Source organism: Microtus oregoni, unplaced genomic scaffold, assembly GCF_018167655.1.
Source record: "Microtus oregoni isolate MIOR12 unplaced genomic scaffold, Mior012 000005F_ref0000423, whole genome shotgun sequence".
NCBI lineage: Eukaryota > Metazoa > Chordata > Mammalia > Rodentia > Cricetidae > Microtus > Microtus oregoni.
Window position 1 is genome coordinate 65,814,954 of NW_024543064.1, and position 27,027 is coordinate 65,841,980.

At 40.1% G+C, this 27,027-nt stretch overlaps 1 protein-coding gene across 12 annotated transcripts in view; it reads left to right on the forward strand.

The window, feature by feature from the left end:
- Nucleotides 1-26,494, forward strand: part of Mpdz (multiple PDZ domain crumbs cell polarity complex component) — a 155,553-nt gene extending 129,059 nt beyond the window's left edge. For 11 of the 12 annotated variants that reach the window (XM_041651581.1, XM_041651580.1, XM_041651588.1 and 8 more), the window contains 16 exons: nt 2,209-2,289; nt 6,909-7,001; nt 7,093-7,167; nt 8,919-9,084; nt 11,127-11,272; nt 11,882-11,965; nt 12,110-12,303; nt 14,243-14,390; nt 16,487-16,573; nt 18,524-18,614; nt 19,484-19,527; nt 20,225-20,347; nt 21,441-21,545; nt 22,107-22,219; nt 23,248-23,371; nt 25,245-26,494. In XM_041651581.1, coding sequence (XP_041507515.1) covers nt 2,209-2,289; nt 6,909-7,001; nt 7,093-7,167; nt 8,919-9,084; nt 11,127-11,272; nt 11,882-11,965; nt 12,110-12,303; nt 14,243-14,390; nt 16,487-16,573; nt 18,524-18,614; nt 19,484-19,527; nt 20,225-20,347; nt 21,441-21,545; nt 22,107-22,219; nt 23,248-23,371; nt 25,245-25,391 — 1,821 coding nt within the window. In that variant the 3' untranslated portion in view covers nt 25,392-26,494. The remainder of the gene's footprint in view (nt 1-2,208; nt 2,290-6,908; nt 7,002-7,092; nt 7,168-8,918; nt 9,085-11,126; nt 11,273-11,881; nt 11,966-12,109; nt 12,304-14,242; nt 14,391-16,486; nt 16,574-18,523; nt 18,615-19,483; nt 19,528-20,224; nt 20,348-21,440; nt 21,546-22,106; nt 22,220-23,247; nt 23,372-25,244) is intronic. The other variant, XM_041651586.1, reaches the window with a different exon arrangement.
- The last annotated feature ends 533 nt before the right edge of the window (nt 26,495-27,027 follow it).

Genomic DNA, 27,027 nt, shown 5'->3' on the forward strand with positions numbered 1-27,027 from the left:
CTTAGTTGGGCTGATTCAAACCTCTGGTCTCCGACGCTAGTCAGTTTATTTTAGACATATTTAATTAAGTACAGTACAATTTTGGAAAAACACTTACTGGTAACAGTTATCTCAACCCTGTGTGCACAATAAAGCTTAAGGTGTGACTATATCAAAATTCTTTTGCAAAGTTCACGTGACTTCTACCAAGAAGTGGATTCTATAGCTTAGCTTAAGAGCCTAGGACTGGTGTGGTTTTTGAACCAAGAAAGCATAGTGATCACCAGGCTATAAAGTACATGTGACATCTCCCTAAGTATGGGTTCTATTGGCTGAGAAGCAATACTCAAGATAAAGATGTAGGGAGAAAGAATATGGAGCAAACAATAGTCTGGGGCATGCATGTGTGGCCAGGTCCTACAAATAGCACAGATTTCCAGGCTATTAACAACATCAACTTCTAGCTTCCTGTGCATAGAGCAGGAATACAGCTCTCTTCTGTTGAGGAGACAAGTCATATGTTCAACATTCCTAATTTTTCTAGTGCTTATCTGTGAACAGGAGACCATATGCCCTCTACATAAATGAATCATAATTATAATTTTAAAATATATACTATCAGGCATTTCAGGGTTGAGAAACAAAGTTCAAGGAATTACAGAAACAGAAGCAGTTCAGGAGAAAATCTAATGAAGACTCCCTAGTACAATAAGGGAAGAAGAGTTCACCTCAGAGGTTTTGGACCTAATCCAATAATAGTCATGCCCACACAGATACATTTATTGAGAAAAAGAGTTGTGAAGTTTTCATTCAATAGCCTTTTCTTGAACAGTTTGATGGTTTGGGTAAAGAATGAAACAGTGATTAAAATAGCAGACTTCTCTAACTGTGAGTCTATGAAGGAGGAGCTTATCTTTCCATAACCATCCCACTGGCTACGACAGGCTGCCTGTTGGGAACTGGTGTATGAGACCATTTGTGGACCACTTGTGCTTTTACTAGTGCTGTGGCTTTTTCCACTTGCATCATTGCCAGGCTGCAGGTTGGGAAAGCCTGCAACAGGGTACATTCCGATATGTGGTGGGTTATTTAGAGGCAACTCCCCACAGAGCATATTGTATTTGTTGGCCCTGGGGGCTGAGAATACTGGCTTGCAAAGGACATTAAAAGAGAAGAGAGCAACGGGCAGCCTGTGCAATATGAACATTAAGGAAGAAGGTGAAAAAAAAATCACAAAGGTTGAAAGAACCAGTAGGTGTTACAAGGAGAGGGCCACTTGTTTGTCCCTACCTAAGTTCTGCCCTATCAAAGGGCCAAGGCAGTTTCTTTATTCATTAACCAATGAACACAACACATAAACAGAAGGAACTCCTACACCAAGTAGGTCCTTGTACAGCAGAGCCGTGGAGGAGAGCACAGTGGGTCCCATAGCCAGAGATGCTGCAGAGCAGTCCAAGAACAAAGCAGTGATAGAGATAGACCCCCCTTGGACCTACAACTGGGTAATGATGGGAGAACAAATGACAACAAAGAGAGAGAAGGCACAGCTAGAGAGGGTCACAAAGAATTACATTTTGATGGTAATTTTTGTTCGAATTGAGAAACCTTTGAATTTGTGTCCAAGAACAATAAAAGAAGATAGCAGAGACAGAAGAGCTTAAACTTAGAGGAGCCATGGGATTACCAGTAGCAGAAGTCGGGGCAGGATTCAGTCTTCCTTCAATGAATATTTGAGCCGAGGATTTACTCAAGTGTAAGACGATGAAGAAATCATAGTCTGCTTTAAGCTGCTTCCTTGTAGGATCTAAGATGGGCAAGTTACAAATTTATATATGGCAAATGCATATTTTTATATTGCACCAGCTCTGTCCCTTAAATATTATAGCTTAATGACTTTTATGGAAAGCATTTAATAATTTCTGAATACTTACCATAACTTGTGGAGAAAGAATAATGCATGGCGTCTTTTCTGTCAGAGAGCAGGCCTCTACTGGACTCCATTATGGAGTAAACTAAAATAGATATCAGAGCCATCCGTGTGTGTTATGCTACAAAAACAATTACTGTCCAATCTCACCTCCCATGCATTTTAGTATAAAACATACATAACTACCATCAGATATTAAAATAGAAGTAATAGATAACATGAAATAATCTTGATTAAATGATACTTACATTTAAACAAACAAATATACCTGACAGTTACATTTGGACATTTTTCTTTGTCAGGTGGCACTAAGTGTTACCACTTCTGCGGCAGCTGTGGATGTCTGTTCATTCACAAACGTGTACCATCTGGAGCTTCCCAAGGTACATCCACTTTGACTGGGAATAAAATGGTTGAGTACCCTCACACGCTGGTCCTGTTTGCTGGCTCCCTGAAGCATGGTCTCTAGAGAGCAGCATCTACACCATCTGGGGTCGTGTTAGAAATGTGGGCTTTGGGACACACCCAGAACTTCCTCTGAGTGAGGAGGTCTGAGGTGGGCCTGGAAATCTGCTTTAATAACCCACAGTGATGGTGGTGTACAGTAAAGCCTGAGGCCAGCTGTGCTAATTGGTCCTGTAGTGTGGCCCAGCTTTTCCTGATGTTAGTGTTACTTGAAAGTATGAAATGTGTTTACTGAGATGCTGCTCAGTAGATGAATAATGAAAAGACAGGTTCATGAAACTGAAAGAGTGACAAGTTCAGCTGATAGGCGGGCACTCGGTGAGGTGTTGACCTGGAGAAAGTCTGACTTTCAGGTTCAAATACTGCTTGCTATACAGAAGTTGTTTGCTGGAAAGAAACACGTTTTTACCTACTAGAACTTATACTGAAAAGCAACGTAGTACTCATTCTGTAGTTATGGTGATCAACCCACACATCCATAGTGCACCTAGTACCTGGTATGTTTGTGCATGGGCACACACACACACACTCACACACACACGCACACGCACGCACGCACACACACACACACACACTCACACACACACGCACACACACACATGCACACACACGCACACACGCACACGCACACACACGCACACACTCACACACACACGCACACACACACAGACACTCACACGCACACGCACACACACACAGACACACACACACATGCACACACACAGACACACACAGACACACTCACACGCACACACACACGCACACGCACACGCACACACACACACACACACACACTAGGCATTATGATAGTTGTTAGGAAAGAAGAAAAGGTATCTCATTGCTGACACTCGTGTTCTCTCTTCTTGCCTAGCTGAGTTATTCCATGCTTGTTTGCATTCCTTTCATCCCTCGCTCAGAACCTTTTAACAATCTTTTCAAACAGATCCTGCAATACTTTTGTCTGGCACTTAGCAGTGAGGTAGACAGAAGCCTTCTTTGTCCACAAGACACACAGCTCACCTTCTTCTTTCTTTTTCTGAAATGGGGCCTCCCTGTCAATTATTGTTGGGTTGGATGAGATCTGGAGCAGTATTGCTTCATGCTGTAGCATAAGCTTTGTCCTCCCTTTATCCTCCTGCTGATTCATTCACAGATGCCTAGTCTATGTACTTCCCTTTCTGACCTTGTTGCTCTGTTGAAAATCCAAGACCTTGAAAACATCAGCACCTTATTCACAAAACCTTCATTTAAACTGAGTTTTATTGTAACATAAAATATCAGGCAACTGGAATGTATTCTCTTATCAATTGCCAAAGGGAATAGGGAGAATATTTAAGAATTTTTTTAAAAAAAAAATAAAGTAGACAAAGAGGAAATGATGAGTTTTCAGGGTTTCTGTTGGGAACTTTGAAGTCACTAAGTCCTTTGGGTTCACTTTCCTTATCAATAAAGGAGAAATTACACATTAACACGGAGATTTTATTCTGAAGATTAAGTCAAATAAATATAGCACTCGTCAGGATCCAACTTCCCATAATTGAATTGCTTTCATAATCATTTTTAAACCTATGAGATTCTGAATGGCCTATAGAATGTGCTTTTGGATCTTCCTTTGCGGAGATCTTTGTGTAAATGGCCAGTGGCACCTCCTGCTGAGCCTGTGCCTGCCTCTTTCTGAGATGGCATGGGACTGATATACAGTGCAATAGAGACACAAGAGCCTTCTCATGTACTTGTTTCCCAGCTGCCCCGACCTGAATAATCACAAAGAAACTATATTAATTACAACACTGCTTGGCCAATGGCTTAAGCATATTTCTACCTAGCTCCAATATCTTAAATTAACCCATTTCTATTACCCTGTATTTTGCCATGAGGGTTGTGGTTTGTTAGCTCTTGCTTCTTGGGCAGCTACATCGTATCTGCCTCCTTCAGCAGCTACATATCTCTCACTCTGCCTACTCTCTCTGAATATCTCTATCTGGATTTACTCCATTAAGCCATTGGCTGAAACAGCTTTATTCATTAGCCAATAAAAGCAACACATATACAATACACATCCCACATCATTCTAATATTGGTGACTTGTCTCAAGACCTTTGTCCTTTAACCCTCCAGAAAGTTCCAAATTATATTTGTTTGGAGAAACAATCTTTTTTTCTTCTAAAAACTACTTTTTTAAAAAGGGGCATACAAATACAAAATAAAGTAGAATGGCTTTCTGTGATGCTAATTTAATTAATCAGAAAATCTTGACCAAAAATTTATTTTTGGTACTCTTTACCCTAGGAAAATTACTATACATCATAGCAAGCAAGGTTCTATGATTGCCAGAAATCAGAATCAATTTTGCATAGTGGAAATCCTCAAATAAAATTACACGGTTTTCTTTTGAATTTTAAAGAACCTTTCACTTTGTGATGATGGCGGTAGTTCGTTCAGTTCAGTCTCTCTTGCAGTTCTTGTTGCCAGTTTTCTAACTATGTGACAACATGATTGCTCCAGAATCACACTGCATGCTGGAACTTTTTAAACTAGCTCAAAACAGTGTTTCTTGTATCTTCTCCTCCCGAGGAACGGCCCTCTAGACTGTGGCAACAGTGAACTGAAAAGTTAGCAGGCAGGAAAATGCACACCCACATCCCACTCTACTTTCCCATGTTTCCACCGTTTGTCTACAGTATGGGTACTGGTTCTATGGTGTCCTCAGTTGTGTTAGGGCGTAATATACATGCAGATGTTTGCCTTACTGTTCCTTTAGAGTTTCCATTGCAAACAACAACACAAAAACCAAAAGCAGAAAGTAATGAACAGAAGAAAATTAATTTCATCAGGCTTAGTAGAAGATTTTTGGACTTCTTTTATCAGGTTAGTCTTCAAGCAGAATTGATTCCAAGACTCACTAGTGTCATCAAGGACCAGGTCTTTCTGCATAATCATGTACAGTCCTATCGTATGGATTCCAAGGCTGATCTTTATTATAGCCCTAGAATGGCTGCAAGCCATAGTTAAGGCCTGTGTCACCTCTTTTTACATGTTATGGGTGAGGTAAGAGTGTCTGTTTTCCCAATTGTCACAAGATCCACCCTAACTACCAGCCCAGGTCACATGCATACTCCTGCCAGGGACTGACTATGATAATAAATTATAGACATGAATAGCATTACTCAGTTAACATCTTTGAAGCTGCTTACCTTTCTTTACATAACTAATTACCACAAATCCCAATAAACATAAAACAGGCACTTGTTGCATCTTAGTTCCTGAATGAGGAATGTGGAGTATAGGTGGTGATGAGGCTTAGAGCCTCCTGCATAGTTCCTAACAAACTGCCAAGAATGGCCACATCCACTTACTGCAAGGTTGGACTATGGAAGGCAATTGCTTCTACTTCCAATGTGATGTCCTTGAATGAATGTAGCTGAGAGATCTTCATTCTTCCTGTAGCACACCTGTGTGTTCTTTTGCCATGGCAGCAGCTTCCCACAGACCCACTAATCCAAGAGAACCAGAAAACAGAAAACCTTAGTGTCTTTTGTAATCCAGCTATGAAGTTACATTCTGTCATTTGTTTTATTAGAATCAAGTCAGTGTAGTCCATCCTCCGAGTCTCACTGTATGGAAGGGAGGAATATTGAGAATTTCTGTGCATTATTTAAAAATCACCATCTAAAACCCAAGAAAGGAGCAGGGCAGGAAGGAAAGAAAGATTAAAGATGAGGAAGGTGGGAGAAGAGTGGGATGTAGTTGGTAGGTTGGTCCCTGGAGGAGTTAGGTATACTGATGAGAATGGCTTATCACCTAGAGTAAGATGAGGATGGCTATGAGGTAAACAGTACTCCCCGCCCATGGATGTCAAATTCATTTCTAACTAAGTGGGAAGTGTGCTATTACCATTTAATTTTTAGATAAGAAAACTTAGATTCCCCCCATTAGGTTGGAAAATTAAAGACAAATCTAAGTAAAAGGTAGATTCAAAGCCACTAACCCACTCTCTGATGGCAAGTGTGTGCTTCTGAGAGACTGTGAAAATTAGCATTTTTCTCCATTGACTGTGTGAAATTTCTCTGTATGAAAACTACAATGAAAAAATTGACTGACTAGCTCTGGCTACAACAAAAGCTCAACACTCTATTTTCATTTTGTTAAAGCAATCAGAAAGAAGGGTAAAGCCACTGTTACTACAAATTTTGTTTTTTTGTTTTTTTTTTTTTTTAATTTTGAAAAATACAGATCCTTGTGATGTGTTGGCTCTGCAGCCTTGGCCGATTTGGGTCATGGTTTATGCATAGAGGCAAGCATGCTTGTTCTGCATCAAATGAAGATGCTTTGCCTGAGAAATGCCGCTGAGGGTTCTGCCCCAAGAGGAACAGAGCCTGCAGCCTGCAGGAATTGCTCCTGTCCTTAGAAACACTTTGAATTGCTTCTGTAACATTTGGGTTGATGGTGTGCCGGGTCACTGGGACTCTGCATCTTTCCATCTGAGTAAAATAAATCCACGTCCGTGTTCCTGACTGACCTTCATTTACTCCTCTAGGATCAAGGAGGTTTGGGTATTGCTATCAGTGAGGAAGACACGCTCAGTGGAGTCATCGTCAAGAGTCTAACTGAGCACGGGGGAGCAGCCAAGGTGACACTCATTGACTTTCTCGCTGCTGAGAAGTGGCAGAAGGGGGAATTGCTCTGAAACGTTGACTCAGGTCTTCTACATTTCCCCATAGGATGGACGGCTGAAAGCTGGAGATCAAATCTTGGCTGTAGATGATGAAGTTGTTGTTGGCTATCCTGTTGAGAAGGTATTTTTGCAATAAAGGCAGTGGCACTGCCAACCCATTCTTTGGCCTGTCTCAGGTCAGGGCATAGGAATTATAAGGCTGGTTAGATGTGTCAAATGGATTTCCAAAAAGAGGGTGTCCCAATTTTTATATCTATTTTCTAATCAAGATGAAGTTATGATTCTACCTGGTAAATTATTTAATATTTACAGTTATGTTTGATAAATGTTGCCTGTTTTCGTTTGATAAATCTGTAACTATTAAACAGTGCCTCACTTTGGATTGAGAATGAGGGCATTTTTTCCCTATGAATGTTTTCCCTTAGTCAAGTATATTGTTATTAAATAGATATGAAGATGCAGCCATTACATGCCTGATATTTGTTGGTGTTGAACAGATCTTTGTATCTGGAGTCTGAGTGATACTATTTGTATGTAAGTGCCAGAGAAAAAGCCTTGTTTTCCTTGGATGGGATAAGCCTCCACCACCCCTTCTAGAATGTAATCCATTTCTATATTGACCATCAAGAAACTTAAAGTAACTAAAGCTTGGGTCTTTAACCTATATATCTGATTTTGCTTTGCATTTGCATTGGCTTTACTGTTGCTTAGTTTTCTGCCCTGCTTTTACATGTACTCATCAGTGTGTTTGTGGGTACTGCTTCAGATCCCTTGCAGAATCAGAGAGCAGGTGAATTGCTGTGTCATCTAGCATTGTAGGGATCTAGGGAATGGAGAAACTTGATTAGAAATGTAACAAGCTGAAAGCCAGTCCCCCAGTATACTAATATAAAAAAGAATCTCGACAAACCTATTCTAGGAGAGTAGAAATTAGCAATAGCTGCATTCCCGTTGGACAGTTGAAGAACTAGAGGAGCTATTCTGTTCTTGGCTTCTCCAGGAACCACAGGGAAATCGTTTGTCTCTTTTTTTCTGGATAACAGCTGAGTTAGAGCCCAGAAACACTAGGTCTGTGGAGTTAGCTCGTCCAATGCTTTATCCAAGAATCTGAATCTGTGGTACTAAAGTCTGGGTTCAGTGGTGAAGAATGCTTTCAGCAGAACTAAGTTTTGTTCAGGACCCATGGCAGGCAGCTCCCAGCTACTTTGAACTCCACTCCAAGGGATCTAACACCCTCTTCTGGACTCCACAGGCACCTTCACACACGTGTGCATACAAACATGCACATACACACACACACACACCAAATAACAAATAAATAAGTAAATCTTCAAACATAAATAAGAAACTTGAGTTGAATAGTCTGATTTCATGTTTAAAGAAAGAGAGCCGGGCGATGGTGGTGCATACCTTTAATCCCAGCACTCAGGAGGCAGAGGCAGGCGGATCTCTGTGAGTTCGAGACCAGCCTGGTCTACAGAGCTAGTTCCAGGACAGGCTCCAAAGCCACAAAGAAACCCTGTCTCGAAAAACCAAAAAAAAAAAAAAAGAAGAAGAGGTAGGATAAAGAGAAACATTGGGGTGGTGGTACGCCAGCTTTTCTAATCCTGTGATAAGGAAGCAAAAACCGGAAATTCTCTGGGGCTCCCTGGATATTCAGCTCAGCCTGATCTGTGAGACTCAAACCAATGAAAACCCTATGGCCTCGACATGCCCGCCCGAATGTACTTGTGCACACTCAGCCAGACACACGCATAAACATGTACACATGCATACACGAAAGATATTCCAACAATTCTGGTGACTTTTATTTGTATATGTTTACTCATTTGTCTTTGGATTTTGTTCTCCTCCACATCAATATCCGGCCAGTTCATCAGCCTTCTGAAAACGGCAAAGTCAACTGTCAAACTGACTGTTCGAGCTGAGAATCCAGCTTGCCAGGCTGTTCCCTCAGCAGCTTCTGCAGCCAGTGGAGAAAGGAAAGACAGGTCCCAGTCTCCTGCAGTCCCAGCTTTGGATCCAGAAGCCATCCCAAGTAAGGACTGACTCGTGAGAGTCCTACACATAGGGCAACCTCAATTGAAGGTCTTCCTTCAAAGCAGGCCTGCTCACAGGGCAGCTTGTCCTGCTTGACAGGGCCTTAAAGTCAAAGCGTCTTTAGTGACTGAACAGTTTAAAGAGAGCATAACTGAAGAAAGTGGGCTCCCTAGGCAGTAGACCTGTGTGTATATGTTACCCAACTGTGATTTCTTAGGAAAGCGCTGTGGTGCCTGCCTCACCCTCTCCCTCCCTAAACTAGTGGTCTTCTTTGCTCTCAAGCTTTTGCTAAGAGTACACGCAATTACAGGTATCCATGTACAGAATCAGACTTGGCATTTTTTAACTTCTGCTAGTAGAACAGGAAAGGAGCTGTTAGCTTCAGTGTACTGGTATATGAAGTGAATACGTAACGGTATTGTTTCACAACTAGGATCAATACTGGCTGCTATTCCACTCAAGCCTAAAGTACTGGCTATTGCCGTGTATGTGATAGACCCAAATTAGGAGCTCGGGGAAAGGGAAAGCTCATGTTAGATGAGATGCTGAGGGGTGAGGCTTTCTTGTATCACTAAACTTATAATTTAGTATACGGAGCAAATTGTTAATGGTGGCACATGCCTTTAGTTCCAGCACTCAGGAGGCAAGGCAGAAGCAGGCTGGTCTCTGAGTTCAAGGTCAGCTTGGTCTGTAGAGCTCATCCCAGGACAGACAGAGCTGCATAGAGCAACCCTGTCTCAAACAAACAAATGGATAGATATATAAATAAAAAATTACTTGACTTACTTTATAAAGAAAAATGTCCATGAATAATAAAATAATAAATAACTTCAAACTCTCTAAATCATCATTTGAAATGATTTAAACATTATCTTTTCTGTGGAAGGTGGGGAAGGTAGACACTTTCTTGACCTATAATGCAAACTGAAATATTCCATTCATTTGACAGTTTGTTAAGGGAAAACAAGCTGAAACTATTTGTAATATACCTATTCAAATGTCTTAAAATAAAACATCTCTAATAACCGTAATCTTCTTTAAAAGGGCTGGGAAATTCATTGAGGTAACTGTTAATATTTTAATGAAGATTTTTCTCATTTGATGTTGGATCCTAAATAGCATTGTGTATAAAATATAAAATATTCGATGAAAACTTAACATAAATGAAAATCTCATGCACCTATTTTTTTTTTTAACCGTTTCTGTAGTAAGAGCATAATCTGTTTCTGATTTTCCGGAAAGAAAGTATCTTGTCTACAGCACACACCACTCAACAAGAGTGACTGTCTTAACCCCGCTCTTTCCTGTGAAATAAAAAGTGTGTCTTGTACACACTCAGAAAACAGGGCATGGCATAGTTTCCTTAGTTTTTCACACTGCGTTCTTATCTGTCTAATTCAAAAAGGTACGTAGCAAGATTTAATGTCAAAAGCCTAAAAGTACCACATGAGACTCAAGAAGAAAGACAAGAAATGATTAAAGTGAATATTTTTGCATGCATTTATATCTGTGCAAATAGGCTCAGAACTGATTACAGAAGAAGAGATGTTCATGATACAAAGAACAAGACAATAAACTGTCAAGCCCTGGTGCAGCACCATGACCAAAATTAATGATGAGCTTCTTGCGAGTCTGTGCAGGCCAGCTCAGCTCTGAGTGTGACGAATGCTTCCTTCATAGGAAGCGTGCTCAGTTCTGGTGAAGTGTCAGCTACAAAATTCAAAGTAGAGGCGCAGCCTGACTCTCAGTTTCTTTTCTTTCATATTCTGTCCTGTTTACCTCCAGCAACTTAAAAAAATACAAAATGACATTAAAAAGCAAGTCGTTTTATACCTATCCTCCAGTTTAATGATGATAAATTAGTCTAGTCATACTACTTCGATATTTTAAATACAACATGGTGAAAATATTCAAGACAGATAAGAAGTTGCCTTTTCTGTAGTCTCTTTCTCCCCATAGGTAACTTGTGTGCTGAATTTGATATGTGTTCTTCCTAAGCCATTTTGATTTGTGACTCATCCATTGTAAACTCCTTTTTAGGTACAAGCAGGTCGTCGACACCGGCAGTCTTTGCTTCTGACCCTGACACCTGCCCCATCATCCCTGGCTGTGAGACAACAATTGAGATTTCCAAAGGGCAAACGGGACTGGGCCTGAGTATTGTTGGGGGGTCAGACACACTGCTGGTAAGTACCCTGCCCAGTTCAGAGGCACTCGGGTGCTCCATGAGACCATGAGGAGGAGGTTTCTGTCCCTCTAATGTGATACAGGTGGAGAAAACAAGTATCATTGGCAACAAAAACTAGGATTATGACTTTGACTAAGGCAAGACTGACTTAAATACACTGTTACATGTAAAATTCAGTGTTTGTATCACTTCACTGGTCCTTGGCATTGTTTAACTTCCTTTTTACTTATACCCAGGTTATCTCAGCTGCATTTTGAGAAGACTATGAAATACTTTATACATAATTTTTGCTTGTCAAAATACTTTAAAAGTTTTTTCATTTGTAGATCATAATGGTGCTTTATCTATTATATGCACATATGGCTGTATACATTTTATGAGTTCTATCTTGAAATTTCTCTGTCATTAAAAAAGTATATACTTCTTTCAATCTTTTAAGAAAAATTACGTTGTTAGATGTTTTCTTACATTGTGATGTGTGGCTTACATATGGACCAGCAAGTACATGCCCATTTAGCTACAAAGTACAGTGTCCTTGGGTTCCTATCTCCTCAGCGTTCCTAGGGAGAATGGATCACACATGGGTATGTTATGTTTTGGACTCTAGGGCGCTATTATCATCCATGAAGTTTATGAAGAGGGGGCAGCGTGTAAAGATGGAAGACTGTGGGCTGGAGACCAGATTTTAGAGGTAAACGTGCTCATGTAACCTAGAGTGGAAAGTCAAGATCGTGGCTGATGGGCTCTCCTTCCTTCCTTCTCTCCCTTCTTCCTCTTTACTCCCCTTTCACCCACCGCACCTAGCTCCTCACTGTCAGTGCCCTGTTTCTCACAGGTGAACGGTATTGACCTGAGAAAGGCTACGCATGATGAAGCAATCAATGTCCTGAGACAGACTCCCCAGAGAGTACGCCTGACACTCTACCGGGATGAGGCCCCATACAAAGAGGAGGATGTGTGTGACACCTTCACCATTGAGCTGCAGAAGAGGCCAGGCAAAGGCCTGGGGCTGAGTATTGTTGGCAAGAGGTATGTATGTTGGAGAGAACTAACCCAGGGCCCTCTTGAAACTGACTGTAGCCTTACTCGAATGTATCGGTGGCTTGCGTTCTATCCCTGTGGACATTGTAAGTCAGTGTGTTGGAGGGTTAGAGAGTCTTCAGCAAGAGACACATTACATCCTGAGGGGAGGTTAAATAAGAAATAGTTCTTGACCTCAGAAAATTTCTCCTCCAGGGCTGGAAAGGTGACTGGCTCATTTGCTGGATTCATTTCCCAGCACCCATACTGGGAGGGTCACATAACTGTCTATAACTACAGCTGTCTATACCTACAACTCCAGGGGATTTTACACCCTCTTCTCACCTCCTCTGATACATACAAGTAGCATATACACACACTAAAAATAATAATACAAATTTAAAAATTAATTTTTTTAAAATCATGCTCTGATGAATGAAACTCTTAATTCTTATAGCAAGTGAATTTCTTGCGAGTCACAGAGGCCCATTGGGGCAGCTAGAAAGGAATATATGAAAGGGACCAGCAGTGTTCCCTGTTTAAGAAAGAAGACAGGCAAAGGACTTCAAGAAAAGGTGATAGTTGCTCTGTTAAAGGAGACAGAGGGTAGAGAGTCTAGGGACAAGGGTCATGGTCCCACGTGCCACCAGCAGAAGACTGGAAGCGTAAAGTAGGATATCAGAGAAGATTAGTGAGTGCACTTTACTTCAGTTCCGTATTATTGAAATCTAATATTTAAAGAATATTGGTACATATTTTATATTAACCAATGTCTATAGAAGTAATATTAAGGAATAGTGAGTTTCATAAACATTTCTTCCTTCTGTGTTATAAGACCATCAGGAACAGAATGTATCGAATAATTAAGCAGATGAATTAGAACTTAGAATCAGCTTCTGGGTAGGCTGCAGGAGCCCCACATTGCCACCAGCTGTCCTTAGTCCGCACAAACCACCATGTCAGAGCAGCCTTCCAGTGAGGCACCGTCTCTGAGCTGTGTTTATCTACTCTGCAGCCACACTTTGTATTGGAATTAAAGGGCATATTTGCCAGTTTTGTTTTGTTTCATAGAAAACCAAAGACCTAACTGTTTTTTAGCGCATAGAGAAAGTGCTGCTCAAATCTCAGTGGAAGTGTATCTGGGAAAAGTAGGCTGTTTGGGGGACATAGCGCCAGCACTCTCATGTCAGATGCAAGGCTGCTGTGGTCTGTTAGGTCACCAGACACTATACAACATCTTCTGTAAAAGTAGAAAACCCATGGTTAGATGGAATGATTATATGGTCAGATGATACGTTTGAAGTCTTCTTGTGCAATTCTGTTTTTGCCGTACAATCCTATTTACAGTTATATTTGTGTCTTAATAGAAAATTCCAGGGATTTGTTTTCGGTTTTGTGAAACAGTAAGATTTTTTGTTTTCAATAAATCTAGTTGTATGTAAAAGTTAACTATATTATATGTAATGACCCAAAGACATCATAGTAAACTGTAGTTTTCTCTAAGCAACAGTTTCAGTTTGTAGTAAATATCTGTCATGTATTTTCAGTAATGTTAATGGCATCAATGATAACCTCAGCATGCTCACATGACTATAGGGCAGTGCTGATAGAAAGAATTCAGTGTGGTGTGGAAAAAGCCATGCACTTAGTGCCACTGACTCCCCAGTGCTGTTCTTTACATCTTCTCGCTGTACGGCCCATAAAATAAGAATTGCTGAGCTCACTTATTCACAGTACATAACTGATGAAGACTAGATATGCCGTGAGAGAATTTCCATTTATGAAATTCCATTTTAAGATATAATTCACTGTTATTTCTCAGCATTGTGCAAAACTATAAAATCTTAAAGATGGAGAAACTGTCGCTTAGAATAACTACTTTTGATAAATAAGCATTGCATTGCAGCTGAGAGCCAAACTTGATGCTGAAGTCCACTGTTGCTTGCAGGAATGACACTGGGGTGTTTGTATCAGATATTGTCAAAGGAGGCATTGCAGATGCTGATGGGAGACTGATGCAGGGGGACCAGATTTTAATGGTGAATGGAGAAGATGTCCGTAACGCCACCCAGGAAGCAGTTGCTGCCCTGCTCAAGGTAGAAATCAAGTAGCAAACATAGTTTTGCATAGTAACTATCTGTGTTATTAGTCATCTCAGATGAAATAGTCAATTTATAATCATTTATTATATTGTTGTATATTTGCCTAATAACTTTGTTAGAATTCATGACACACATACCTGAAATAATTTAGCAGGTTTTTAAAGTGCATGTTAAGAGGAAGACATATTCAGACCACTTTTAACATCTGTTCTTCCTTTTTTTTTTCTGGATTTATTCTTATAGCTTGGTTTGAGGTAAGTCTTTCCTCTAAGGCATTAGGAGGCCACCAGGACCCCCACAGCATCTCAGGGGGTCATGTTTTCTGGCTTTTCTTTTTTAGATCCTTCCTGAACCCCTTCTAAACACAGCAGAGCTGTATTTAATGTGTGACACCAAGTGGCAGAATCTCACTCTGCTTCACACAGGGCAGTATGTAGCCCCCTTCCATTGGACTCAACACTGTTGCTGTATTTCAGAGTTAATGTCACAGTGTGTCATCCTGGGTGTGTCGTCCTTGTGCTCTGCAGGGGAATTAGTACTCTCCCATTGCATCAACATTAGGGTCACTGTGAGGAGCTGACACTGTGAAGCAGGTTTCCTCAGAAGGAAGCTCTTCATGAGGAACGGTTCTCTGTTAGACAGTGGAGTCATCCTGAGAATGAGCTGTGAAGTACAGAATATTCATTAGGAAAAGACTCGTGGGAGGTAGATTTTTCCTATTAGGAAGCGGTCCTGTCTCTAGAGGAGATTTTATTATAAGTGAGGTGTTGTTTACTGCATTTTCCTTTGCCAGATGTGTTTTTCTCCTGAAGTTTAATTCAGCACAGACTTGAAAACACTATCATTATTTATTCCCCACATCTGGGTCTGAGTGACCATGAGCCTGTAGTTGTGTTGACGCCACAGCTGTTAGGGCTTCTGGGCCTGTGTTGTCATGGGAACCTCTCAGGGTGGCCTGCTAGAGGCCTTTTTCAGGTGGAGGTTTTTAACCTCTATGGTTTGGATAGGACCTGGCACCTGCATTACGCTATTATTAGTTATTAACAGAGCACATGTTAAATATCTTGTTCGTTAAAGTCATCCAAACAAAGTGAACAGGATTGTTTCTGTGGATACAGGGATTGGTATGGGAGACAGAATCTTACTGTGTAGCCTAGGCTATCCTACAACTCACTATGTAACTTAAACTGGTCTGGAACTCATGGTGACCCACCTGCCTAGCCTCTGGAGTTATAGAATTTTTTGAGGAAGAATAGCTTCATTTTGGAGCTAAATTAGGAATGTCTGTTAGCTCTGTGTAAGCCTGACAGATCTTACAGAAAGAGAAAAGAAGAGGTGATGTTAAGATAACATAAATGATTTTAAAGTCAGTCCAACCAGCCATGTTAAAAACAGTCAGGCAGTGCACAATGAGAACCATAGCATTTATAGGTTGTATGTTTCACTTGCTCCAGCTTGTTGCTGTTCTTAATTTTAAAAGAGATGATCTTAAATATACAAATAACATGTGTGCGTACATAAATTTTATTGAAGCGTTTTTGCAATAATAGGAAAATTTACTGTAAAAGGCCTGGATCTCAGACACTGCCTTGTGTCACTTTCATTATTATTGACTCCACTGCATTTCTTGCTGAGCGTCAGCTCATAACGTATTTATCTAACTATTGTAGAGTCTGTCCGCTTAACTACCATGCATCAAGGAAATTTGACTGGATTATTTGAGTACCTTTTCTATTAAGGGAAAAGTAAGTTGTGTGGGTAGTGGTTTGGGAGTTTTGGTTTGTATTTTAAACTCTTGAGTTTCCTTGGTTCATTTGCCCTTATGGTTTTGGTGTTTCCTAAGAAATTACGTAATTCTCAAGTCCTGTTTGTCTTGGTAAGAAGGATCTCTGTGTAAATAGTGGAACACTGAGATGGACACTTATGGCTACTGTGTTGTTATTATTCTCATGAGTTTAAATGTTTAAAAAACATTTTTTTTGCAAAGGATTTCTATGGAAATCACAAAAGGAAGATGCCTTTAGTTTTAGACCGTGTTTTTCTAAAGATGATTATAGAATTTTAACATTTTCATAAACTGTTTCCCTTAGTGTTCCCTAGGCACAGTAACCCTGGAAGTTGGAAGAGTCAAAGCGGGTCCATTCCACTCAGAGAGGAGGCCTTCTCAGAGCAGCCAGGTGAGTAGATGTGGGTTATGAACAAAACCACTCCAGGGGAAAGAGGAACTCAGAGATGCCCCCGAGAGTCTTCCCAGGCTCTCACACACAGGTCCAGCCCTCCAGCAATGCGAAGCTGAGTGTAGAGTTTGACAGTGAAGAACAAGGGAAACATGGCTGGCCAGCCACTGGGCCTTGAGGGCTCTTGGTGATTCGGAGGGACTTTGTTTCCAGCTTTCTTCTTCCACAGTCTCAAAGTTAGCTACCTAATCAGTGTAGGCAGATCCAGTCAAGGTGACACACTTTTAAGATACTGTCAACTGAACATCAATCAGCTATTTAATATCATAGGTGGATGATTGTAAACCATCTTCTTTATAGAACTAAGATATTAAAATAGCTTGATTTGGATTCACCTTCTTATTTAGCTTCTCTAGGAACATGAATTATAAGCTCAATGTCCTTTATTTATGGCTAGAAACCAAATATGAGTGAGTACATCCCATGTTCCTCTTTTTGGGTCTGGCTTACCTCACTCAGGATAGTGTTTTCTATTTCCATCCATTTGTATGATAATTCATGTTCCTAGAGAAGCTAAATAAGAAGGTGAATCCAAAGACAAACACATAGGCATCCCCATGAATATTAACCTTCATCAGGCGATGAAAGGAGACAGAGACAGAGACCCACATGGGAGCACCGGACAGAAATCTCAAGGTCCAAATCAGGAGCAGAAGGAGACGGAGCACGAGCAAGGAACTCAGGACCACGAGGGGTGCACCCACACACTAAGACAATGGGGATGTTCTATTGGGATCTCACCAAGGCCAGCTGGCCTAGGTCTGAAAAAGCATGGGATAAATCCGGACTAGCTGAACATAGCGGACAATGAGGAATACTGAGAATTCAAGAACAATTGCAGTGGGTTTTTGATCCCACTGCACGTACTGGCTTTGTGGGAGCCTAGGCAGTTTGGATGCTCACCTTACGAGACCTGGATAGAGGTGGGCAGTCCTTGGGCTTCCCACAGGTCAGGGAACCCTGATTGCTCTTCGAGCAGATGAGGGAGGGGGACTTGATCGGGGGAGGGGGAGGGAAATGGGAAGCGGTTGTGGGGACGAGGCAGAAATCCTTAATAAATAAATAAATTTAAAAAATAAAAAAAAAATAAAATAGCTTGATTTGTGAGCTAGAGAGATAGTGTATGCTGAGTTAACGTGAGGACTTAAGTGAAAGTCCCAGAAACAAGTGAAAGAACCAGTTTTTGTGGTGCTTTCAATCCCAGTTCTGGGTTGATAAAGGCAGCCGGTGTTTACTGACCTGCCAGCTTAACCACATTGGCCAGCTCCAGGTCCCAGTTAGAATCCCTGGCTCAGAAAGCAAGGCAAATGCCTCCTGAGGAATGGCAAAGGTAAACCTGTGGCCTCCACTCACAAATGCTTACGTGTTCATGTACGCCCCCCAACACACATAGATGAACATGCACACACACACACACACACACAAATATAATAAATGAATGATTTGATTCTTGCCAAGTTTTTTTCTACAGTATTATCTTCTGATGACAGAATTTTATTTTCATGAGTCTGTTCATAAAGAACATTTACTATCTTCCCTAATGTCTGCATTAGATAGCAGCCCACTGGCCCTTGTTAAAGTTTTCGGCCCTAGCTGATGTGTAGTTGTTTAAATTCGAGGAGAGCCTTGAGATTATGTGAAACTGAAAATTTTACATAGGTTGAAATCGACTTCAACTATCTTTTCATCTTCAGTTATTTGTATCATTATTCCTTAAGCAGAAAAAAAAAATAATAACTACCTTACGTTGCCCTTAAAATTCCCAATCATCGCTGTTGTTTACCAGTGTTTCTTATTAGATGAGAGAAACACAGAGAATAGTGAAACATTTTGGACTTAGGGGAATTACAATTTCACAGAGCTGTCTGTAATAATGGCTCTGTATTTTAGGTGAGTGACAGTAGCCTGTCATCCTTCACTCTTCCCCTACCTGGAGTAAATGCATCTGAATCACTGGAGAGTAACGCAAAGAAGAACGCACGTAAGACTGGTTAACATTTTATGCATGAAGTATACTGCTCTGAAATTTGGCTGTTGACACTGATTTTTTTTTTTTATTGTTTACCACTGAGCCCATTTCCTCCCCAAACCATCTCATGTCCTGATGGAGATATAAACGTGCACTGGCCAAAATCCCGAGCAAATGCAGGCATGCCCTGTGGCAGTTCTCTTGCTTACATTTGCTTTACAAGTTATAGTTGCATTATTATCAAGGTTCTGTAATTTTTTCCTTACCAAGCAGAGTAGTATATTTGATTTTGTTCCTTTTTTGTGTTGAATGTAATTCCAGTAAATCAGAAAATACCACTAAGCAAGGCCTTATTTTTTCATTAAGATTACAAAAATTTTGGAAAAAGATAACACAATCCTCCTGTGTTTTAATTACATAAAATCATGGCGCAGAGGAGTTTTGGCTTGATGCATTGGTTGGGAATTTTTTAAATTGAAGGAACTCACCATATGGCAGTCTGTATTTGCAGTGTGACTAATATTCTAGAAATTTAGACACTTAGAGCATAGATTTTTTTAACTCATCCATAACTATTCCTCTCAGCTGTGTGAGCGATTTTCTCTCCAAAGAATAGTCTGTTCTCATTTCATCCAGAGTAGATTGTACAATTACATAATCCAAGCTGAAGCGAGAGGGGAAATGGGATGGCATGCACAGTTTTCACTTGGGGACACAGTTCTGTGTGAACTGGATGTAACCCTGTGCGCTGCTGATAACCAGTGTGCCCCTCTGGAGAAAAAATAGCCCATGGAGTGCATCCAGCTCCATGCTTTGGCGAAAATGGCAATAAGCCTAAAAATATTTTAACAACTATGTTTTATCTGCTTTTGCTTTTACAGTAGCATCTGAAATTCAGGGATTAAGAACAGTCGAAATAAAGAAGGTAATGTGCTGTCTTTCAAGGCATTTTTCTTTGTATTTTCTTACTGAACATTTTTACAGTGCCCATCTGAAATAAACATATGTATATTGTAAGTAGTGGAAATAATACAATTCAATCATTGCCAAATTTCTTAGATACAATGAAAAGTCCTTATTTATATTTTCTATACTGTCAAAAGTGGGTACCATTCTGCCCCTTTAAAAAATAATTCCTTACCTCTCATTTCTTTTGCCTTTCTTTAGAATATATGGCCTAATGGCCACATGCAAGAGAGAACATAAGAGCGTGATTTGCTGAGCCTTTTTGTGCAGTATCCTAAACATTGGATGCTTCATACTCATTGAATGCCCCTGTGAGACCCAGAGCTTTGTCAAGGACAATGAATGTGTTCCAGTCCTTGCTCTAGAAAGTGTTAGGCCCACATTCTAAGTCGGGGTTAAGTCTGGTTCTCACATTGTTGTCTTCTCACTTGCTGAGTTTTCCTGCCTGTTATCAGTCTCAACATAATTTAGCATGTGTTGATTGCTTTACTTCCCAAAGAGATGCTTGCTTTTGTAAACCTCTTGTGTCAGGTGAAGTATTTTCCACCCTCATACCTAGCAGATCCTGTCTGACAACAGAATATTGTGTGTCAGAGAACAAGCAAAAGGTCAGTTTAAAATATGCCATTGACCATAATCTGTCTGTTCCATGGCAGGGGTCTGCTGACTCCCTGGGGATCAGCATTGCCGGAGGAGTGGGCAGCCCACTTGGCGATGTTCCTATATTTATTGCCATGATGCATCCAAATGGTGTTGCGGCTCAAACCCAGAAACTCCGAGTAAGTTTCTCTGCTAAACATAACGGCCCTTGCAAATCTAGCCAGTGTTCCCACCTTCTCCATCCAACCTCCTATGGCTGGGGTTTAAATCTGCTTGTAAATAGTGAAGCTTTGGCTGAGTTTCCTGTGAGTGAAAGATAAAGAAGAACAGAAAGGAACACGATGTGATCAGGTGCAGGATGGTAAGGCAGTGACAACCGTGGAGCACATTCAAAAGAAAAGCCTGTGTTCAGAGCCAAGGACAGAGGGACGCTTCCTGTATGTGTCTTACTGGTTCAAGTGCTGACTTGACCATTGTTGAAAGATGTTGTTTATTTCATTTTATTAAACATTTTACTGAAGTTTAATGCAAATATGATTTTAAATACTATAGAACACGCGAATTTGCTTCAAGGTTGTGAGATGGCCCTAGTGTGAGGCAGTGCTGGAAGCCCTGCTGAGCTAGCAGGCCCTACTTTGGCAGCTTGGACTCTGGAGGAAAATCTTTAATGCCTGAGCTGTAAACCAGGTCTCCAGGAGAATCGTATCTTAGTTAAATAACCTCAAGTTTGGGAGTGAGTAGTTTAGCACTTCTAAATTTATGATGGAAGCTGAGAAACTGATTTCACCATGGTGCTGTAGAGTCAGGAACACTTTAAACTGGGGCAGAGGACTCTCTTGCAACTGCTCAGCTCTGCCCTGTGAAATAGCCAAGTAAGCATGCTGTCTTCCAAGCAGATTGTATTAACTGCAGTGGGCAGTGTGCCAGGTTAGCTCTGCTGCCCTTTGTTTGCCAACCTCTGACTTACAGTCTCATCTAACACAGTGACGATGTCCAGAGAAAATCTGGCTTCCAACAACACTGATACTTTATGATTTTAATAAGAAGTAATGGCTTACTCGGGAGAAAGAAGGACCAGGGACCTGACTTTCTTCTCCTCACTCTCTCTCCCCTAGAACCATCAACTTATCTGTAGCGCATCCTTCTTGGAATTGAGTTAGTGGTCTCCTGGGTTATATTTCAGAAGTGGGGGCACCTCGGGTGTGCTGTGAGTGGTAGAGAAGACTGCTAGCGTGTCAGCCCTGCTCTGCATGGTGGCTCTTTGTCTTGCAGGTTGGGGATAGGATTGTAACCATCTGTGGCACATCCACTGAAGGGATGACTCATACACAAGCAGTTAACTTAATGAAAAATGCCTCTGGCTCCATTGAAATGCAGGTAAGGCTTTTATCCCCGGCACTGCTCAGCCTGAGGACACAGGAGCTCTGGTGCTAAATAAAACTGAGTGAGTCTCCTGCCACTATTTTAGTTAATATATCCCTTGAACATCAGTGTTGAAAATGAGAGCTCCAAGGAAGCATTATGAAACATGTTTGGTAACATTTCATCCTGATGCCTTCATTATTTCTCATTTTATATCTAAAGGGAAAAATGCAGGGCCTTAGCAACCACTGATTAATTGTTAGAATTTTGTGTGCTTGGTGAGTGGCATGGCTTCTAAAGATCTTTGAAAAATAATTGCACATGAGGTCATGATTTATATACATCAAAGAAAATTGAAGAATTTGATTTAGGGTATTTTTACTCTCTGGACAGTTAAGAGGTGTCTGGGCATTGTGAAATTCCTTTCTTTTTAATAATATATTAATCATTTCTTTGATTCAGTAGGCAGTAAAATACTCATTTTATGCCAAGTTTGTTCTTTGGAGAAAAAGTCTTTTGGGTTCTCTTAAGCCGCATGAACATATGTTCTTGTCTTTTCACTTTGCCCACACACAGGTGGTTGCTGGAGGAGATGTGAGTGTGGTCACGGGTCACCAGCAGGAGCTTGCCAATCCATGTCTTGCTTTCACTGGGCTAACATCAAGCAGTATATTTCCGGATGATTTAGGGTGAGCACATGAGCACATACTCTATCGGTGGTTTAGCACTTTTTACTTTCAAATTAAATGCTCCGGACAAATGCAGTCTCCAATACATGATCTGACACTCATACAGAGGTAAAATAAGGGGAGAAATATGAGTAGAACGTGCCAACGCTTTGTCAGCAAGTCAGGGGTGGGTAGAGCTGCCTGGTCTGAGGTGGGGAAATTACAGACAGTCATCTAATCAGAGGTGGGTAGATTACAGTTACCTAGTCCGAGACGGGTAGATCAGGAACAGTTACCTAGTCAAAGTTGGGTAGGTTATAGACACCAACTCAGTCAAAGATAGATAGGTTAAAGACAGTTACTTGTTCAGAGATGGGTAGATTACAGTCAGAGACAGATAGATTACAGGCAGTTACCCAGTCAGAGATGGGTAGAAGACAGACTGTTACCCAGTCAGAGATAGATTAAAGACTACAGTTACCCAGTCAGAGATGGCTAGAAGACAGACCGTTACCCAGTCAGAAATAGATAGATTAAAGACTACTGTTACCTAGTCAGAGATGGGTAGATTACAGACAACTGTTCACCCTACTATACTTACCAAGTTCTCAGTTTTGATTTGTTATTTTTTTTGTTTTGTTTTGAGAGGACATATTACTCTTATTGATTGAACTTTTGACTGAAAACATTGAATATATTGAGAAACAACCCTAAATGTAAAAGCACTAGAAAAGAGGAAGAATAAAGAGAAGCCTATTTGAATTTTCAAATTATTTGCTGCTGCCCCTACATTGTTCATAGTTAATTTTCCTTTCTGAAGTGGAGACCATCATTTATGACTCTCCATTATGGTCCTCTAAGCTTTCACCCTCTCCTCTCCGAGAAAACTGATGAAAGAATGAGAATTTCTGTTCTGTAGTTTGAGTCAGGTAATACAGAAGGCACAGAGAGTAATGGTGTGTGTGTGTCTGTGTGTGTGTGTCAGTGTGTGTGTGTGCACGAGTGTGTGTGTTTAGCTGCAGACCTCTTTTTTCCTTCCTTTTCTATAGACCTCCACAGTGTAAGACTATAACACTCGACCGAGGACCAGATGGCTTAGGCTTCAGCATTGTGGGAGGATATGGCAGCCCTCATGGAGACTTACCAATTTATGTTAAAACAGTGTTTGCAAAGGTAAGCTTTCAAGTTTTAACCATTCTGTTCCCTGCTAGACATTAATTAACACTGGTCAGCAGCTGGCTTATTAGTTTATGATGTGAGGTGATGCCAAATGGTTAACATTGATATTTTCTTTCTAAATTCCCTGCAGGAACAACAGGTCATTATAATATTTTTGTCCAATCTGAGGTTTAGTTATGTTTAAAGGAAAACAAGCTCAAACTGAAACTCCATGGAAACTCAGCATTATATATATAAAATAATTAAGTCTATCCTTTTCATTTGGAAGGAAGTTGTATGTGGTGATCTTTTGAAAACGGACTTTCATAATATACTTACTGTCAAAGACTGACATGTTTTCCTCTATGTTCTTTTGTAGATATGAAATATAAAGTATGTACAGAAAAACACACAAGATGCATATCAAATTTTAGCTAGAGCTTTTATAAGTTTAAATGAAAAGAAAAACGTGTTTTAAATTCATGGAGTGCTAAGCAGACATGTCATCTGCGATAAAGCATGATTCACACAGTCAAGGGATTCAGTTACTTTTGAAAAGAAAACTTTGCATATAGTTGTAGTCATCTACTAAACTATCTTAAGAATGTTTAGAATAAAGAGACTATTTTGATGAAGTTTTTAAAATAATGGAGACACATACGATGGTTGATATTATGTTAAGACCCACTTTCAAAGACTACAAATTGAACACTGCTTCCTGCCGAAGAGAACTAAGAGTCTCACATTAACAGCGTAAAAGAACAAATGAATGTCAACCTGCAAAGATTCCATCTGGATCTTTAAGTGCTAGGGTCCCTTATTTTATGGAATTTTCGTTCTATTATTTTAGAAAAATACTACTGTTTTCAACCAGTTTAAAGTGCTGCTCATGTGACAAGCTAGCTGTAGGCTTAATTTGTGAGATTTCTTTTAAAGTTATTGGTATATCCAAAAATACAGGCAACATTTGCCAATGAATAGAAGAACGATGCAGTCCTTTTCCTCGGCCTAGGAATGATTTATTTAAGGCATGCTAGTTAGAACATATTTTAAGAATTTCATCATTATACACTCCTCATTAACTTTTCCATATTTTTAATCTTATATTTAATTGCATAATTATCTTCTATATGCATGCCTTAAGATGGAGTTTTTTTTTTTAAATCGGATGTCTGTGTTTAATCATAATTATTTAGGTCCTATAGAAATAGGAAGAATCTCTCCACCCTTACAGTAAGAATCAAGATAGCTTGAGCAGTCTTGCTTTCCAATGCTTAGTAAAAATTACAAATAGAAGTGGTTTGGGGCCTCATGTTTGGGGTATGTGCTGAGGATGGAATTTAGGACCTCATCCATCTTGGACAAGTACTGCACAAGCAACATCTTCCCCAGTCCTGGAATGGCTTTGAAATCATCACTTTTACCCTGCTCTGGTCAGCCTCCATTGTGAGCTTTCTGTATCTGGAAATCTTGGATTCTGGAGTCTATAGCTTTGTTTGATGAAGTTGCTTTTGTTCCTCACTGATCTTTTGTCCCACTGTGGGTCTTCTTTATGGATAGAAAGACCTTGTTTCTATGAAATTGCTCCTACTAGGCAATTGCCCAAATATTCTTTATTAATTTTAGTTGCTACCAACTGCTGTGCTAAACAGCCAAAAAAACATCCAGCTACTCTGTTGACTGCTAAATTCACTCCCAGATTGGAATCTCAGCGTTCAAACCATTTTGGAGAAAGGCCTCTTTTGTGTGTGTTCATCACGCCTAATGGTATAGGGCGCCGGGAGCAATGTGTGTGTACATGCAGAGCAATTTGCATTCTTGTTCAGCTCTTTTTCTTTGTGTGGGCTGAATTCTTTCGCAAGTAAACAAGTCTACTTTATAATTTCAGGGAGCAGCCGCGGAAGACGGGCGTCTAAAAAGGGGCGATCAGATCATTGCCGTCAATGGGCAGAGTCTAAAAGGAGTGACCCATGAAGAAGCAGTTGCCATCCTTAAACGGACCAAAGGCACTGTCACCCTCATGGTTCTTTCCTGAACTGACTCAGCTCCTACTGTAACAGAGTGGAACTGTTCATGTGGACATCCTGTGTTCACTGGGGGAAAAATACAAGGAGGGAGAGAAACATTTAGGGCTTTGTTCCTGACAACTGAGCATTGTTTTTCCTTTCTCCTCCCTTTTCATGGTCCTAAACTCAAAGAAAGGGATATTTGCATAGGTGAACCAAATTTTTGTTTTGAAGATATCAAGCAATTTTTAATCATGTGGACAAAATTATTATATACTCATCTTGGTACTATGAAAACAAAATAACCCAAAGCTGGACAAGAGAAATGGCTTCAGAAAATTAGGATAAAAAAGTAAAAATTTAAAAAAAAAAAGAGACAATCTGGAGTTTTAGAAAAGTGCCCCAATCTGGCTGTCCATTCCCCCCAAAAAAGGTTCACAATCATCTTGATAATCTGCTCTTTTAAAATTGTGAACTTTGTGACATAGTAGATCTTCTTCCTCTAATAAATATTTTTCTGCTAGCGTTTAGCAGTCTTACTAAGCTTTAAAACAAAACTGTGTTTAATACACATCTTGGTGTTCATTTTCACATTTTGACCTGCTGTATTTTCATGTTGTTATAAGTAAAATAATGATGCTCCCCTGTGTTGGTTGTGGTTCTTCTGGAAGAAACAACCATCTAGTCGTGGAAGACAGAAAAGAGCCCAAAACCTAGTGCTGACCTAACAGACTGATACCACATTGAAAATATATTAGTGTACTGTGCTATTGTTTTCCATTAGTAATGATCTTAATGACAGAGAAAAAGGCAGTGTGTTAGTAATTATTTTGGCTTATGCCATTAATAAATTGACAGAAAGATTAAGGGGGTTAACGTAAGTTCATTTCATTGCCGTGTATTAACATCTTATAATACAATAGTTTAAGAAAGCAGATGGAGCTGTTTACTGAGACAACTGGTGAAGAATTATGTGTTCAGTCCCATTTTAGAGCGTGAAACTCCTACATTAGAATCTATAAAGTCACTTTGAATATTATCTATATTTGTAGCAGGAGTCGTGTACAGATATTTTATTATAAGCATCCTTGTGTAAATGTGAAGTGAATAAATAAGTTTCTGTGGCGCACAACAAAACCGTCGATGCTTTTTCTCTTCTTCATATTGGGGGGAAGTTTTATTATTCTGGATTTACCCTTTTAAATTGTTGAGTCTCACCATACATGCAATATAAAGAACTCTAGACACCTTCCTTGTGCAAACATTAATGTTTTTACCTCCGCAGCGTTTTCTAACACCAGAGAGTTGAAGGCTGCTCATGGAGCAAAGGAGGATGACATAGGGAGAGAAGTGTTCTGCTCTCGTTTTTCAAGGATGCTACAAATGCTGTAATATTGTACTATTATATAGTTTATAAACCACTAAAATGCTTCAGATGGAATTTATCTTCCTGAACAAGGCAAGACTGGATGGAGAACAGCGCAAGAAAGCTGTCTCTGGGTTCTGTCTCAAATTAGCTAGTGAGAGTGCATTTTTTCTCACTGGGTCTCTGTAAAATGATAGCTCATTCCATTGAAAAGCTATGAGTTAATTTCTCAAATATAAGAAAATATTTTTATATAACCTTCCTATGAGTAATCCATTCAAAATTCAAAATCAGTGCAG